Source organism: Chrysemys picta, chromosome 11, assembly GCF_011386835.1.
Source record: "Chrysemys picta bellii isolate R12L10 chromosome 11, ASM1138683v2, whole genome shotgun sequence".
In the NCBI taxonomy this organism is placed as follows: domain Eukaryota; kingdom Metazoa; phylum Chordata; order Testudines; family Emydidae; genus Chrysemys; species Chrysemys picta.
The window spans coordinates 2407536-2423433 of record NC_088801.1 but is presented as its reverse complement, the minus strand read 5'-3'; the positions used below and the strand labels follow the sequence as shown (position 1 = coordinate 2423433).

At 57.8% G+C, this 15898-nt stretch overlaps 1 protein-coding gene across 1 annotated transcript in view; it reads left to right on the top strand.

Annotated features, from left to right (window-relative positions):
- Nucleotides 1-13068, top strand: part of WNT10A (Wnt family member 10A) — a 46324-nt gene extending 33256 nt beyond the window's left edge. Inside the window, exon 4 of the mRNA XM_008167744.4 lies at nucleotides 11873-13068. Coding sequence (XP_008165966.2) covers nucleotides 11873-12340 — 468 coding nt within the window. The 3' untranslated portion in view covers nucleotides 12341-13068. The remainder of the gene's footprint in view (nucleotides 1-11872) is intronic.
- The last annotated feature ends 2830 nt before the right edge of the window (nucleotides 13069-15898 follow it).

The following is a 15898-nucleotide window of genomic DNA, read 5'->3' as shown; positions in this document are numbered from 1 at the left end:
GGAAGGGACGACCGTGGTTAGCTAGTGTGGCCTCCTGTCTAACACCGGTGTTGGGGGCATTGCACCATGAGGTTACTGTAGTAACAAGGGGCAAATGGCACACAGAGTTCTCTGAGCCAGACATGGACCCTGCTCGTGGCTTCTCTGGGGCTAGCAGGCGTGGAAGCATTTTATCTAACTCGAGCCTAGTGGGGCGACAGGGCTGGTCTCAGTGACAAGAAGAGAACATGATATTGTGACAAACCGGTGGCCACCTAGGACGTGCCAGCTGCCATTACAGAACACAGGCACCATGGTCCGTGGCATGCGGTGGTCACTTGAAATGCCATAGCCAGAGCTAGGATCGAATTCAGGGCCTCCTGGGCCAAAGCCCTGATCACACGCTGCAGGGAAATCTCCACTAGCTAGCTGCGGTACACAGCCAAGGACACACGGTTGAACATTTCTGTCCAGCAGGGCGCCGTAAGGAATCACACAGGCGATTACGACAATTTTGTTCAAGTCAGTCATCAAAAGTGTGTAGGGGACAGATTCCTGCCTGGATTATCTCACGTCCTCTCTCATTCCTGACCCCTGCCCATGGGAATTTTCCTGAGTGAACCCAGAGTTGAGACTGGAGGCAAAAAACAGGCCATGGTCCCTGCTGCCTACGTAGAAACTGCAACTCTGCCCGCCTGGGTGAAAAGCACCTGAAATCTGCCAGTGGCTGGTTGTCCCAGGGCATGATCTGGCCAGGGAGGGCGTGTGGTGGTGGGTGTGACACAGTTTTAGAAGCAGCTGAGGTGCTAAGCGGGCTCTGTGCCGCCACATCTTGTTTTCTATCCAGTAGCCCCTTGATTCTTCATCTCCTTCCCCCCCACCCCCAATGTCTGACCTCTTTGGCATGTGTCCTCCCTGCTCACACACTGCTTTCCAGCGGCTTCAGATTTCATCACCCCCGCACAGCTGCCACTCCCGGAGCCAGTCCTCAGGCGGGCACAGCTCTCGTGGGGCTGGGGCCGTGGGAGCGAGCGGTGGCCCCGGATGATGCTGGAGGGAGTGGCGCCGGCTGGCGATTGCCCTGTGCAGCACGCACGCTGCCGCCTGGCCAGGCGATTTCCCGGCCTCCTGAGTCTGCGATCACTCAGCACGAGGACGGTGCCGCGTGTCCCAGAGTGCTGCGGAGTGATGGACCTAGAAAACCACAGCCAGCGTGGAGAGTAGAGACAGCCCACAATTACCCAGCGCCTTAAACTCTCACCAGAACGGCCACACTGGGGCAGCCCAAGGGTCCATCTAGCCCAGTGTCCGGTCTCTGATCGCAGCCGGTGCTGGATGCTTCAGAGGCAATGAACAGAACAGGGCAGTTATCGCATGATCCATCCTCTGTCATCCAGTCCCAGCTTGTCTCATGGCATTTCCCCCAAGAATGGGGCTATCTACCAAGGGGACTCCTGGGCAGACTAACGCAGGGTCTTTATCATCCACCTCTCCCAGTTCTCCCTGCAGGGTCAGTGAGATGCCAAGAAGGCTAATGGCATTTTGGGCTGTATAAGTAGGGGCATTGCCAGCAGATCGAGGGACGGGATCGTTCCCTTCTATGCGACATTGGTGAGGCCTCATCTGGAGTACTGTGTCCAGTTTTGGGCCCCACACTACAAGAAGGATGTGGAAAAATTGGAAAGAGTCCAGCGGAGGGCAACAAAAATGATTAGGGGTCTGGAGCACATGACTTATGAGGAGAGGCTGAGGGAACTGGGATTGTTTAGTCTGCAGAAGAGAAGAATGAGGGGGGGATTTGATAGCTGCTTTCAACTACCTGAAAGGGGGGTTCCAAAGAGGATGGATCTAGACTGTTCTCAGTGGTGCCAGGTGACAGAACAAGGAGAAATGGTTTCAAGTTGCAGTGGGGGGAGGTCTAGGTTGGATATTAGGAAAAACTGTTTCACTAGGAGGGTGGTGAAGCACTGGAATGGGTTCCCTAGGGAAGTGGTGGAATCTCCTTCCTTAGAGGTTTTTAAAGTCAGGCTTGACAAAGCCCTGGTGTCCCGGAGTCCCCGGGCGATGCTCTGGAACTGCTCCCCACAAAGCCAGTCAGGACTCTGGGGAGCCTCCTCTCCCTCGGAGCAGACTGTCTTTAGGGCAAGACGCTCACATGGCTTCACCTCCTGGGTCTCTCCTGGGAGCATTCAGCATATGCCCCTCCGTGCGCTTCCCACAGCGAGTCCGCCCAGGCAGGGTCCTGGGGAAGCCAGAGGGTCCTGCACCCCCACTTCGCAGTCAGACGTGACTCTCAGCCAGCCAGTAACACAGAGGTTTATTAGACGACAGGAACATGGTCTAAAACAGAGCTTGTAGGTACCGAGAACAGGACCCCTCAGCTGGGTCCATCCTGGGGCTCAGCGAGCCAAACACCCCCGTCTGCCCTCACTTCCCGTACCCAGCCAGCTCCAAACTGAAACCCCCTCCAGCCCCTCCTTTCTGGCCTTTGTCTCTTTCCCGGGCCAGGAGGTCACCTGATCTCTTTGTTCGCCTTTAGCCATCCCCTTACAGGGGGGAAGGGCCCTGGCCATTTGTTGCTAGGATACAGAGTGTCGGCCATTTATGCACACTGGAGACTTAAGAAATACATAGGGGAAACTGAGGCACCCATACAGTATTCAGAGGAAACATTAAGAACAGTCCCACTTCGTCACACCTGGCTGGGATGATTTAGTTGGGGTTGGTCCTGCTTTGAGCAGGGGGTTGGACTAGATACCTTCTGAGGTCCCGTCCAGCCCTGATATTCTATGTTTCTATGTGATTAGTACTTGCAGTGTAGCAGGCCTAGAAGCCCCGAAGCAGGGCTGTCATCCCGTTGTGCTAGAAGGTGTATAAACCCAGAGGGCGCTGCCGCACAGAGTTCATATTCTAATTCCAGATGAGAGCGGACAAATGGGTATAAAACCACTGGGGAAGGGGAAGGACACTATCAGGGCTAGGAACCCCTGTGACACGATGGGCATGACTATCTGGTTTCAAGGCTGAGTTTTTATTTTATTTTTTAGTTATATTTTGTAACACACACACACACACACACACACACACACACACACACACACACACACACACACACACACACACACACGAAGAGACTCCCATAGCAAAGTGCTGTGGAGTTTTGCTATGAACAGTTAATCAGCTGCCTGCATGTCCTAGCCCAGAGGTGGCTGCATTTGAGTGGTGGTGTAGCTATTCCTATCTTTGCGCCGGGTGCGGAGGGGTTTCAATAATCCTGCAGGGTTCAGCCCACCCCGCAAAGTGCTTGGTGACCGCTTGAGCTGGAAAGGGGGAGAGAGGCCGTGAGGTGCCGTTACTGCCGGCTAATCCATGTTCGCTCTGTTGGGCGAACAGGCTGGGCTGGGGCACAGGTTTTATTGGCATGGCTTTGGGATGGACGCAGTGCGGAAGCCACCCCAAATGGGTGCCTATAAACCTCTGCCCATCCCCCTGCGGCTGGGTTGCGCCACCAGTTTCGCAGCGCTCTTAGCAATGGTTTAGAGAACAGTTTGATGCATTTTTATTGGTACTACTTTCCGTATCCCTCCACCTACACGCCTGGGCAGGCTTCGCTCCCAGCTGGCCTGGGACGGTCACAGATGATAAACGGGAAGCCTGGGACCGTGACCCAAAATGGAGTTTTTTCTCGGCCTCAGAATGCTGTGACCGCTGGCACCTGGCTAGGCGGCAGTGGTCCATCCCCTTGGAGAGGGGCTCCCAGGGCCATAACCCAGGAACAGAACAGCTGAGAATGGGGCCCGAGGGAGGGCTAGGGACAGGACCCCAGAGCCCAGCTCCCTTGTAGGGTTGTATTTTATGGAGCGCTCAGGATCAGAGGGCCGAGATGAAAGGGGAGCAGGAGCCTATTAATCTCACAACAAAGGCTTCCCGGAGTTAAGAATGGCAATAAAATGCTTTGGGTGTGTGTGGGAAGCACGGGAGGAGGGGGAGCCCGAGCATGCATGTGCAATGACATGTGTGTCAGTGAACAAGGGCAGAGGTGTGTCCAGGCACGGAAGAATGGATGAGCTCGTGGTTAATGGGACTTGGGAGGGCCCTGGCCCAGCTGCCCTGTGGGACCGTGGGGCTTAACTCGGGAGGGGGGGTTGAGTTTAGCTCACACATTGCTAACACATGCTAGCAGGGCCTCGCCGGTCTCTGAGCGTAGACCCCGGGCAGCCCTACGGAGCTCAACATCGCTGGATTGGCTGCGATGCAGCCTAGTGTCTTTGGGCCTCGGTTTCCCCATCTGTGCAATGGGGATAATAGTCCTTCCTTTGTCTGTCTGGGCTTCTTGGACTGTGAGCTCTTGCCTGGCACACGGCATCTGTGCGGCACCTTTGGAGCTGAGAACTTGGGGGGTGGGGGCAGGGGGGCACAGACGCCCCCCTTTTCTCAGCCCTTTCAGTTACTTCGCTCTCACATTCTAGGACTGTGTGTGGCTGAGAAGCCCAGATCCTCCTTCCAGGCCAGTGGCCGCCCAGGTCAGGGCTGGTGCAAGCGCCAGCAGACCTCCATGACCTCGCAGCCGCAGGGACCCTTTCAGCAGGGCAGGCACGGGACCTACAGCGTGCGGGGCAGGTGCTCTCTGAGATGGGAGTCCCCCCAGCCAGGTGCAGCTCAGATACACAGATCGGCTGTTTCCCTGGGCCATGATAACACACCCAGGGCCCCCACTGGGATTTGCAAGCCACGGGCCGGGAACAAAGCCAGAGATCACAGCAGCTACCTCCACACCAAACTCCAAAACTTTCGGGCACAGCTCTGTGTCCCACCTAACATTAGCCCCGCGGTTACATCAGTGTCACTGAGAGCAGAGCTGGACCCTAAAGACAGGTGCATGCTAGACCCTCAGTTGCAACAATGTAACATTCCTTCTAGCCACTAGGACCATGGCACGGGCGTCAGCTGAGCCCTTCTGTGTCCAGGGAAGTAATCGATGCTGATGGAGCAAAGGGGAACACGGCCAGCGTGCGCGCGTCTGGGGAGGGCTAGAACAGGGAGAGGTGGTGCTCGCCCTTCCCGCAGGATTTCTAGCCCACATGGAAATATCACAGAATCATAGAATATCAGGGTTGGAAGGGACCTCAGGAGGTATCTAGTCCAACCTCCTGCCCAAAGCAGGACCAATCCCCAACTAAATCATCCCAGCCAGGGCTTTGTCAAGCCGGGCCTTAAACACCTCCAAGGAAGGAGATTCCACCACCTCCCTAGGGAACCCATTCCAGTGCTTCACCACCCTCCTAGTGAAATAGTGTTTCCTAATATCCAACCTAGACCTCCCCCACTGCAACTTGAGACCATTACTCAATGTTCTGTCATCTGGTACCACTGAGAACAGTCTAGATCCATCCTCTTTGGAACCCCCTTTCAGGTAGTTGAAGGCTGCTATCAAATCCCCCCTCATTCTTCTCTTCTGCAGACTAAACAATCCGAGTTCCCTCAGCCTCTCCTCATAAGTCATGTGCTCCAGACCCCTAATCATTTTTGTTGCCCTCCGCTGGACTCTTTCCAATTTTTCCACATCCTTCTTGTAGTGTGGGGCCCAAAACTGGACACAGTACTCCAGATGAGGCCTCACCAATGTCGAATAAAGGGGAACGATCACGTCCCTCGATCTGCTGGCAATGCCCCTACTTATACAGCCCAAAATGCCGTTAGCCTTCTTGGCAACACTGTCGACTCATATCCAGCTTGTCGTCCACTGTGACCCCTAGGTCCTTTTCTGCAGAACTGCTACCTAGCCACTCGGTCCCTCGTCTGTAACAGTGCCTGGGATTCTTCCGTCCAGGGAGAAGATGGCGGCTCTGAACCCTCCAGCTCGTTCTACATGCCGGCCCGGCTCCTGCCCATGCTGCGACTGAGCAGTATGCTATCCCCACCGGCTCCAGCTCCCATGAGGCTGCAGTTCTTGCCCTCTGCCATAGGGCTGAGGGCATCCGCCCCTTCCCCTCCTCTCGCTCCAGGGACAGCTAAGGCAAAGGGGGTTCGAGCCCAAAGGCCCAGCAGCAGGTCCTCCAGGTGAGCCCCTGTGCTCCGATGGCCCTGCCTCGCTCTAGTGGCTGACTGTTGCTTAGCCCCGCCAGGCAGGGACTGCAGGGTGAGGGGGCGTCTCAGGTAGCTTGGGCCAGGCCCGTGGAGAGCGGAGACCACGGGGCCAAGCAGGCGGGGCGCAGCGCTCCGGAGACATTGCGTGACCGGAGTTCTCATTCCACAGTGCAATGATCACAGGGGGTGGCCGCAGAAGCATGAGCTGCCGCAGACACATGGGAAACAGATGGGCAGCTGTATCTGGGAGAGGGGCTTTCGCGACCACAGCTATTTGGGCATCTGGTGGCGCCGGAGGGGGCCCGGGTGTGGTGCCACGGAGCTACCAGGATGCTCGGAACATTGGGTCCGGAGAAGCGTCCAGGCGTTTGGCTGAACCAAGGCCTCGGAGCCTTTTGGGGCTCGGCCAGCCCAGGGCGGCACCCGTGGGACCTTCTGCAGCGGGAAGGGGCTCTGCCACCAGTGCCCATGCCAGGCTGCACTGGCACGAGGCAGGCGCCCTGAACTGTGCACAGGAAATTGCCGTCCCACCATGAAACGCGGTGCAAAGAGCTTCAAAGTGGTGAATGCCTCCCAGCTCTTCGTGCTCTGTAATTTGGTGCTAATTTTCCTTATTACACGGTTACCGCGTGGTGGGGGCTAGTTAATCTGTGCTCCAGAGGTTTTAGAAGCAAGGGCTGTGCTGGGCCAAGGCGGGATTGGTGCCCCCAACAGGCCAACCTGGGCAGGGCACCAGAGCAGTGCCTGGGGTCTCCAAGGAACATCCTCATCCGATCCAGCTAGACCTAGACAGGCCTAGGCCGGACCGGTTGCTCTCAGATGCACTGGTGGTACTAGGGGGCACATCTGTTCCACAGGCGGAGGGCAGAGCCCTGAGATCTTGGGATAGGTACCGATGCTGCACTTGGCCCCACTGGCTCTGGGCCCAGCCAGCCGGGGTTACCCGTTCAGTCCCAGCAAACCCCCTTCCCACCCCTCCCAGAGCTGGGATTTCCCGGGCTGGAGGTGCGGAGCTCTCCCCGCCGGGACGTGCTAGCAAGGCAGTTCGGAGGGTCCGGAGCAGCAGCTGGGTGGGCCGGGGACCCTGCTGGGTGCGGGGGGCTTGGTACAATAGGCTGCATTGCAGGATTCTGACCGTGTTCCAGGCTGGCACACCTGGGGGCATCTAGTGGGATCACCCTGCCCTGCCCCTGGGAGTGTGTGTGTGGCCTGGGGAGGCCAGCGACCAGGAGCAGGCCCCCTCCCGTCTCAGTTCCAGCCTCCGTTCCTGCTCACGCCCAGCACCTCACTTTCCTTGCACCCCGGCTCTCAGCAGCAGCAGACTCCGTTCCAGGGGAACGCGCTGGCTTCCCAGCCAACCTTTGGCCAATGTTCTTCCACCCACACGGGCCGTGCCCACCCACATCAAACAAATCAACCCCCCTCCCCGAGTCCACACAAACCACCGACTCCCGGCTCCTGGCCAGCACCACAAACACCTGCTCTGTCCGCCCACACCCTGCAGCAACCGCACGCGGCATTGCCCCCACCCTAAGCATAGGCCTGCTGCGTCCCCACGCGGAGCCCAGGGGCCTGCCTGCTGACCTGGGCTAACCACCTCCAAAGCTGCCCGCATCAGCACGCCACCCGCAGCCAGCACGACGCCAGCCAAACCCACGGCTGCTGGGGGGAGCTGGGCACCACGGCGCTGCCGGCCCCCAGCATTCACACAGTGCGAGTCACGGCCCACGATCCCACACTCTTCAGGAATAATAAATACGGGGTTCTGCTTAGGACTCGGCCCATTGGATGGGGAGGGACGTCCTGGGTCAGCACATCTCAGGCTGCCCCCACAGCTCATCCCCTTCGTAAACGGATCAAGTTCCATCTTCAGAGCAGACAGACCCCATTCCTTCCTCCTCCGCTGCTTAGAAACCTGCTTCTCCTTCCCAGCCTGTGTCTGTTCGTGGCCAGTTTATCCCCTTTGGCTCCCGTAACTCTCCCCCCTTCCTGGGGTTTGCCTGCCCCCTGCATTTAGAGACAGCAATCGGCTCTCGTAAGAGCGGCCCTCCAGCCCCCCGGGCAGCCTCAGCACCGGCTCCTTCCTTGAATGCGGGTGACTCACCGTGTGCACAGCGCTGTCCGATGGCATGAACGCGTCCCTATCTCTAGGGGGAACGCCCCGCCTCACACAACCTCCTATTGTGTTCCCCTTTTTCACGGCTGCAGCACATGGGTGGGGCGGTTATCCTGGGCTAGGCTGGCTGGTTCCTGAGCCTTTAGGTCATGTTCATGCCAGGTTTTCCTCTGCAACCAGGAGGGCTAGAAACCTCGGTCCAGATCCTCAAAGGTGTTTCGGAACCTAACTCCCATTGGGCCTTACTCCTTTTTCCTTTTTAAATGAAACCCGAGTCCCCTCATAATCACAGGACTCCAGGAGCTGGGGCGTTAAGAAATAAACCAAATATCACACGAGTTGGCAACACTATTGTTATACAGTCTTTTACAGGGCAGATATGACCCTCAAACACACACCATATGTACATCCTATCACAGGGACCCCTCCATTGCCCCTCCCCACACCACCACGTCACAGACAATAAAACTACAGTCCCTGTGCCGAGAGCCATGGGCAAGGCAGACACTGGTATTTTTGACCCAAAGTCTGGTTAGATGAAGGGTGGAGGGGACCCAGGCAGAGTAGGGGTGTAGAGAGGTGGGGACACACTGCAATACGGCTCTATAAAATCTTAAGGATTTCTGGATTTTAAACAGAACTGAGAGGAGCTCTGGGGTCAGACTGGCTCCAGGGGCAGACTTTTGTTTTGTCATAAGAAAGGACAAGAAAATCAGTCAAAGCCCCCCAGGTCTGCCAGAGCCCAGGTGAAAGAGGTAGACCTGGGGGGATTTGATTTTTTGCTCTATTTTGCCTAAAAACCTCGTTTCAAACATCCGTCAAAGTACAACCGTGTGTGTGTGTGAAAAGTACAACCCTGTGTCTGTGTGTGTGTGGTATTGTAAGGTAGTGGTTGGCTGGATCTCTCTTGCTCCGTCCCTGTTTGTGTCAGAGAGACTGCTGCCCTCTACTGACTGGAATCAGAACTGCTCAATAGTGTGTCCTAGGACCTATACTGCTAACAGCTCCTGGAGATTTTCCTTTAGCTCAGCGTAATAGGGGCCACCTATTAAATGATCTGGAGAAAGGGGTAAACAGTGAGGTGGCAAAGTTTGCAGATGATACTAAACTGCTCAAGATAGTTAAGACCAAAGCAGACCATGAAGAACTTCAAAAAGATCTCACAAAACTAAGTGATTGGGCAACAAAAAGCAAATGAAATGTAATGTGGATAAATGTAAAGTAATGCACATTGGAAAAAATAACCCCAACTATACATACAATATGATGGGGGCTAATTTAGCTACAACTAATCAGGAAAGAGATCTTGGAGTCGTCGTGGATAGTTCTCTGAAGATGTCTACGCAGTGTGCAGCGGCAGTCAAAAAAACAAACAGGATGTTAGGAATCATTCAAAAAGGGGATAGAGAATAAGACGGCGAATATCTTATTGCTCGTATATAAATCCATGGTACATCCACATCTTGAATACTGCGTACAGATGTGGTCTCCTCATCTCAAAAAAGCTATACTGGCATTAGAAAAAGTTCAGAGAAGGGCAACTAAAATGATTAAGGGTTTGGAACGGGTCCCATGGGAGGAGAGATTAAAGAGGCTAGGACTTTTCAGCTTGGAAAAGGGGAGACTAAGGGGGGATATGATAGAGGTACCGTATATAAAATCATGCATGATGTGGAGAAAGTGAATAAGGAAAAGTTATTTATTTATTCCCATAATATAAGAACTAGGGGCCACCAAATGAAATTAATGGGCAGCAGGTTTAAAACAAATAAAAGGAAGTTCTTCTTCACACAGCGCACAGTCAACCTGTGGAACTCCTTGCCTGAGGAGGTTGTGAAGGCTAGAACTATAACAGCGTTTAAAAGAGAACTGGATAAATTCATGGAGGTTAAGTCCATTAATGGCTATTAGTCAGGATGGGTAAGGAATGGTGTCCCTAGCCTCTGTCTGTCAGAGGGTGGAGATGGATGGCAGGAGAGAGATCACTTGATCATTACCGGTTAGATTCACTCCCTCTGGGGCACCTGGCATTGGCCACTGTCGGTAGACAGGACACTGGGCTGGATGGACCTTTGGTCTGACCCAGTCTGGCCGTTCTTATGTTCGTATGTTCACTTCTGCTTTTGGAGTAGGAGGCTCCAAGTTACTCTTGAGTTTCTGGCTCCTAACTGGGGGTGTCCAGTGTGAAATTCCCTTGGAACGGCAAACGCCTTCACTCGCAGTAACAGATTTAAGCAACAATCAAGAGACTGCAGGGAGCGGCCTTCGTGAGAAGCATTATCGACCGAGAGAGAGATTGCAGTGCCCAGAAACCAGCCGGCTCAGCTGCATGGCTGTAGTGGTGCGTGCTGGCTGCGTTAATGGAAGGAGAAGGTGGATAGATCCCGGAAGGGGGCAGGGAAGGGAGAAGGGCCTGCTGATGAGGGCCGCAGAGTTTAGTGCTCACGAACAGCTGCTTTCCGTGCTAGGAGGGCGGCGATGTGGCAGCAGCTGCCTGTTCTAGTCGGCTCGATTTCCAAGCCTGGGCGCTGGGGCCCGCTGCCCAGCAAAAGCAGCGAGTGGCTCTGTCACGCTGGCGTTTTCAGAGATGTTTTAACACGAGGGGACGTTTAGCGCACGCAGGATGTGCAGGTTTGCTCCAGCCCCCTTTAGCTGCAAGCTGCCCTGCAACATCCGTTCGCGTTGTGTCCACACTGGGGTTTACGAGCGTGTCCGGTAGAGCTGTGTGCAGCCCATGTGCAATCGAGTAGCAAACGGCCTTTAGGCTCCAGCGTTTGTCTGTGGCAGGTGCTTCTTTCTCCAGCTACTCACCTGCCCTTCCTCACCGGAGCATCCGAGCACCTCACACTCAGTGAGGAGTTTTATCTTCACAGCTCTCCTGGGAGGCAGGGAGGGAGTTTCCTCATTTTACTGCTGGGAAAACGGAGGGTCTGCAGGCGGGAGGTGTGATGGCAGCTAGCGGCGATCCAGCTAGAGCAGAGCCAGCATGAGTCACTGTCGCAGCGACGCCGCGGTAGCTGCACTGCGTAGCCGGGGTCTGGGTGGGTGTCGCCGGCTGTGCTGCATCAAAGCGAGCCTGGTGTGTCTACGTGTGAGCAGTCACACCTCCGAGTGCACCGCGCACATCCCCAAACAGCCGCGGTCACTGCGCCACGAATCCAGCCTGGGTCTCTAGCAAGGCCGGCTCCAGCATTTCTGCCACCCCAAGAAAAAAAAAAAAAAAAAAGGCCGCGATCGGCGGCGGCAGTTCGGCGGCAGGTCCTTCGCTCCTAGAGGGAGTGACAGAGGGACCTGCCGCCCCCGAATTGCCGCAGGTGCCGCCCCTCTCCCTTGGCCGCCCCAAGCACCTGCTTGTTAAGCTGGTGCCTGGAGCCGGCCCTGGTCTCTAGGCCCAGGCCTGTGCTCTCTCGCTATCCGGCACGTTCAGGTACCATCAACCCTCTTCCCTAGAGACCAGGCCGTACGTGGCTGCTGTTACCGATCCCCCATGTTCGAAGTCCCCTTCGTCCTCAACGATGAACACGGCTCGTTAATGAGTCGGAGCACAGGCGGGTGCTGGTCTGGGGCAGCGAGCTCCCAGCTCGGTGCCAATTGCACCCAGGGGCTGGTTTGCTCTCTGCACCGTTTTTCCAGCAGGGGTGCTGTGCTGGGGTCAGGCTGGGCTTAACGAACCCCCTTGTCCCCCCCCAGGTGGTGCTGGATAACATGCGGAGGAAATGCAAGTGCCACGGCACCTCCGGGAGCTGCCAGCTGAAGACGTGCTGGCAGGTGACCCCTGAGTTCCGCCTGGTGGGCTCGGTGCTCAAGGAGCGCTTCTCCGGGGCCACGCTGATCCGGCCCCACAACCGGAACACGGGGCAGCTGGAGCCAGGCCACGTGCGGCACCGGCGCCGAGCCAGCATCGGCGACCTCATCTACTTCGAGAAATCGCCCGACTTCTGCGAGCGGGAGCCGGCCCTGGACTCCATGGGCACCCAGGGCCGGCTGTGCAACAAGACCAGCCCGGGCATGGACAACTGCGAGAGCCTGTGCTGCGGGCGGGGCCACAACATCCTGCGCCAGACGCGCAGCGAGCGCTGCAACTGCAAGTTCCACTGGTGCTGCTTCGTGGCGTGCGAGGAGTGCCGCCGCACCGAGTGGGTCAGCGTCTGCAAGTGAGGCGGGCCGGAGCGCGACAGCCACGGGACGGACGGTCCAGACGCGTCCCGGGCGCAGCTTCCCTTTGCCCCAGCCGGGCCCTCGGGGCGGAGCAGGAGGAGCAGCTCCCGGGGGGCTGCCCAGCACTGGTTAATTCACCGCACACCTTCCATCCTTTATCGGCACCCTGGCATCTGGCCCCGCCGGCCGCACCAGCTCCTGCCGTGGGGAGCGTTCAGACGACTGCCCAGGCAAACCCCACGCCCGCTCCCGGATGGGGAGACCCCCCCATGCTGGGACCCGGCAGGGCAACTCGGTAGCAGGGCGGGGGTGGGATGGGAAGGATGGGGGAGTGTTTCCGAGCGAGGTACCGTTCCTTCTGTTCAGGGACAGCATCAGCCGCAGCCCACGGGCGGCCAAGCATGGATGGGATTCGGGCTGCGACCAGCTCCGGCGAAAGCTCCGTCCCCGCCCGGCGTGGACACGTGCAGAGATCTCCAGGGAGCAGAGGACTAAATCCCCCGGCAGTCACCCCTCAATGGAAGGGGACAGCTCGGGACTCACCGGACCGCACTGAAAAGGGATTTTCATATGAAAAAAACATGAAAACAAGACTGTTGAGGGCACTACTCCAGTGTTTCTAAGAGGAGGGGGGTCCCCAGCGCCCTGGGGCGGTGCCACGCGCGCCCGCGGCTGCTGGGGTCTGGTAAGTTATTTTATTATTGTGAATAAAAGTGGATTGGAGACGGCACCATGAAGCGGTTCTGAGCATGGGCTGGGGAGGGAATCGGGAGAGGGTTTTAATGGAGGGGCAGCCCCTCTGCAGAGTCCCTGTGGCTTTAAAGGGGGCTTATGCACCTAGCCGCTGCTGCGGGAAGGCAGGAGAGAGCCCCTAGAAACTTGGGGTGCTTCTATGACCACTTTACCCTCCTGCGCCCGTTGCCTCTGCAGTCCCCCTCAGCCTCCTGGCCCCAGACATGATCCTCCCCTGGGAGCAGAGGGGTCAGGCCCCCGCAGATCAGTGGGAGCGGGTGGGAAGCTAAGCCCCAGGCTGGAGGGACCCAACACAGTCCGGGAGGCAGCCTCCTCCCCTGCCGCCGGCTGCGCCATATGTGTTCTGGGGATACAGGGCCTCAGCCCTCCGAGTCCAGTGGGGCACCGGATCCAGCCCAGGAGAGGCCCTGGAGTTGCGGGGGGGCTGGGATCTTCCACCAGCACAAACGTCACTCGGGAAAGACAGGCAACCCACGGGGCAGTTCTGCATCCCCTGGGACTGGGCAGGAGGGAGTCGGGAGCCCTGGAATATCCCAACCCCCTTCAAATGCCCCCGCAGAGCATAAGAGTGGCCTGGCACATGCTGGGCCCACAGCACCAGCAGTGACTCCAGACCCCGCGGGCAGGATCCCACAGAGCTCAGGGGACCGAGCTGCAGCGGTTTCCAGGGTCTCAGCCGCTGGCAGAGCCCAAGGAGAGTGCCTGTCTCCCCGGGGTGCAGCCGCACGCTCGCCCCCAGCGCCCTGCACGCTCATTCCTGCTGCTGGCATCTCCCCGGCCGACCCCGGGCTTACTGAGAATTAGAACACTGAATAGCTACCGAAACGCCAGCTGTCACAGACGGCTCCGAGCAGACAGGCTGCCTGGCTCCTGCGGGTCCTCGCGCCTTCCTCTGGGCCTCATGGGAGACACGAGACCAGGCCGGAAGGAGCGTGCCAGGATTAACATGTGCCGTAGCACCCAGAGGCCTCACTCGAGATCAGGGCTCTGCCATGCCAGGGGTGGTCCCTGCTCTGGGGCATTTAGAGCCAGCAACAACAAACAGGACCGAGTGAGGGGGACAGAAGGACCAGGAAGGCGACCGGTCGCTTACGGAGACTAGCTTACGATCACGGGTTATTGTACATAAACATAGTCTGTAACGCCCCCGGGTTCCCAAAGCACCGTACCAGCTTGCACGCTGGGCTGTGTAAGAGTGACCACTCCCCCACCACTGAAATGCAGCCACCTCTGGGGGTAACACAGCAGCTGGCTAGGAGCGTGCAGCCGCTCTTCCGCTGTGGTTCAGTTCAGAATAACGGTGGCCATGGGTCCCGCAGGAAAGAAGGAAGCAGAGAGGCAGGATTGGAGGACCTGGCTTGGACTTTGGCCAGGACTACGGGGTTCACGCCCTGACACATACAGGGAGGGGTTTTCACACAGGCCAAGTTTGTTTCACTGCAAAGAGATTTGCTCCCCCTGGGAGCTGTAATTTCTACATCTCAAAGAACCAACAGGGCCACCTCCACCAGGAGCACGGCCCCGGAGTGCTCCACGGGGCACGAAGGGGTGTGTGCCGCTCCCCCCATCAGATACTGGCCCCCGCCCCTCACTGGTGACTCAGTCCCCTCGTGCCCACAGTCACCTGCGCCCTCCAGCTCCACTTCCTCCCCTGGGGGGCTCTCCTCCTAATCCCCCCGGGGGTCTCAGCCTCAGAGCTTGAACGGGGACCCCCAACACTGGGAACCCCTCTTCCCGATGTAACGCTGCATGGAAACCCAGCCCCCCCCCATCCCTCGACCCTTGGACCACCCTTCAGTGGCAGGGCGGCTCCCTTGTCCAGCTCCCGAAATGATCCCCTCCTCCCTCCCCAGCCCCTGTGTCTCCGGGCGGGGAGGTCAGGCTCTGCACATCAATCACACCTCGGCCCTTTGTACTCGGCGTCTGTTTCCAAACTCCAAGGGGCTGCTTTGCCGGCGCGTGTGATCTCGCTGGGCTGCCTCAGATAGTCATTTACTCTCCCCTCCACCGGCTCATTAACGCCCCAGCTTCTAATCCAGCAGCATTTACACGCTACAACAGCTGGGTCGCCTGCCGCCTGCGGCTCACCTGGCCTCTGCTTGATGTGGTCTCAGGGGAGGTGCAGCGGGGACATGGCTGCATCCCCACAGCCCCCCACCCCCCAAACAATGCCAGAGAGTCTGGGGCATTTCCGACGGTGACACCAAGCGAGCAGGCACCTCGCCGCGGCCCGAGGCCCTGTCCCCGTTCAACACAGCAGCCCCAGGGAGCTCTGAGCGCAGGTGACATTTCCCAGCCGCCCCCCGCTTTGAAAAGTTCAGCCGTCACGCGGCTCCATTAGCGCATTAGCGACACCCTCGGGCAATCAGAGGCGCACGCTGCTTTCCCCAGGCCCAAGCGTTTCAGTCGATCGGTGACCCTAAAAATCAGAGCCCCCCCCCGCCGGGATGATAAAGCCCCACAGCCACTTTACGGCTTGCTTTGCAGCCGTGCACAGGCGGCGTCAAACAGGTCGGCAAATCCACCGTTAAAACGCCCCCTCAAGGCAGCCATTTAATCCCCACTCGCCAGTCAAAGCCCTGTCCTGTGACGGGCCCAGGGCATTCTGCCTCGGTCTTCAGCCGCCACCGGACATCCTGGACTAGAGCCACCCATCCGCAGCAACGGTCCTGTCCTAGCTTGTTTATAGACACCAGTCCTGGAGCAGAGGGGGTCACAAACAGCACACAGGCAATCCCCTCTCTCGGGGTTCTTGGCCAAATGCCTCCACCTGGTTTCCAGGGAGCAGCAACACTGCTGCAAGAA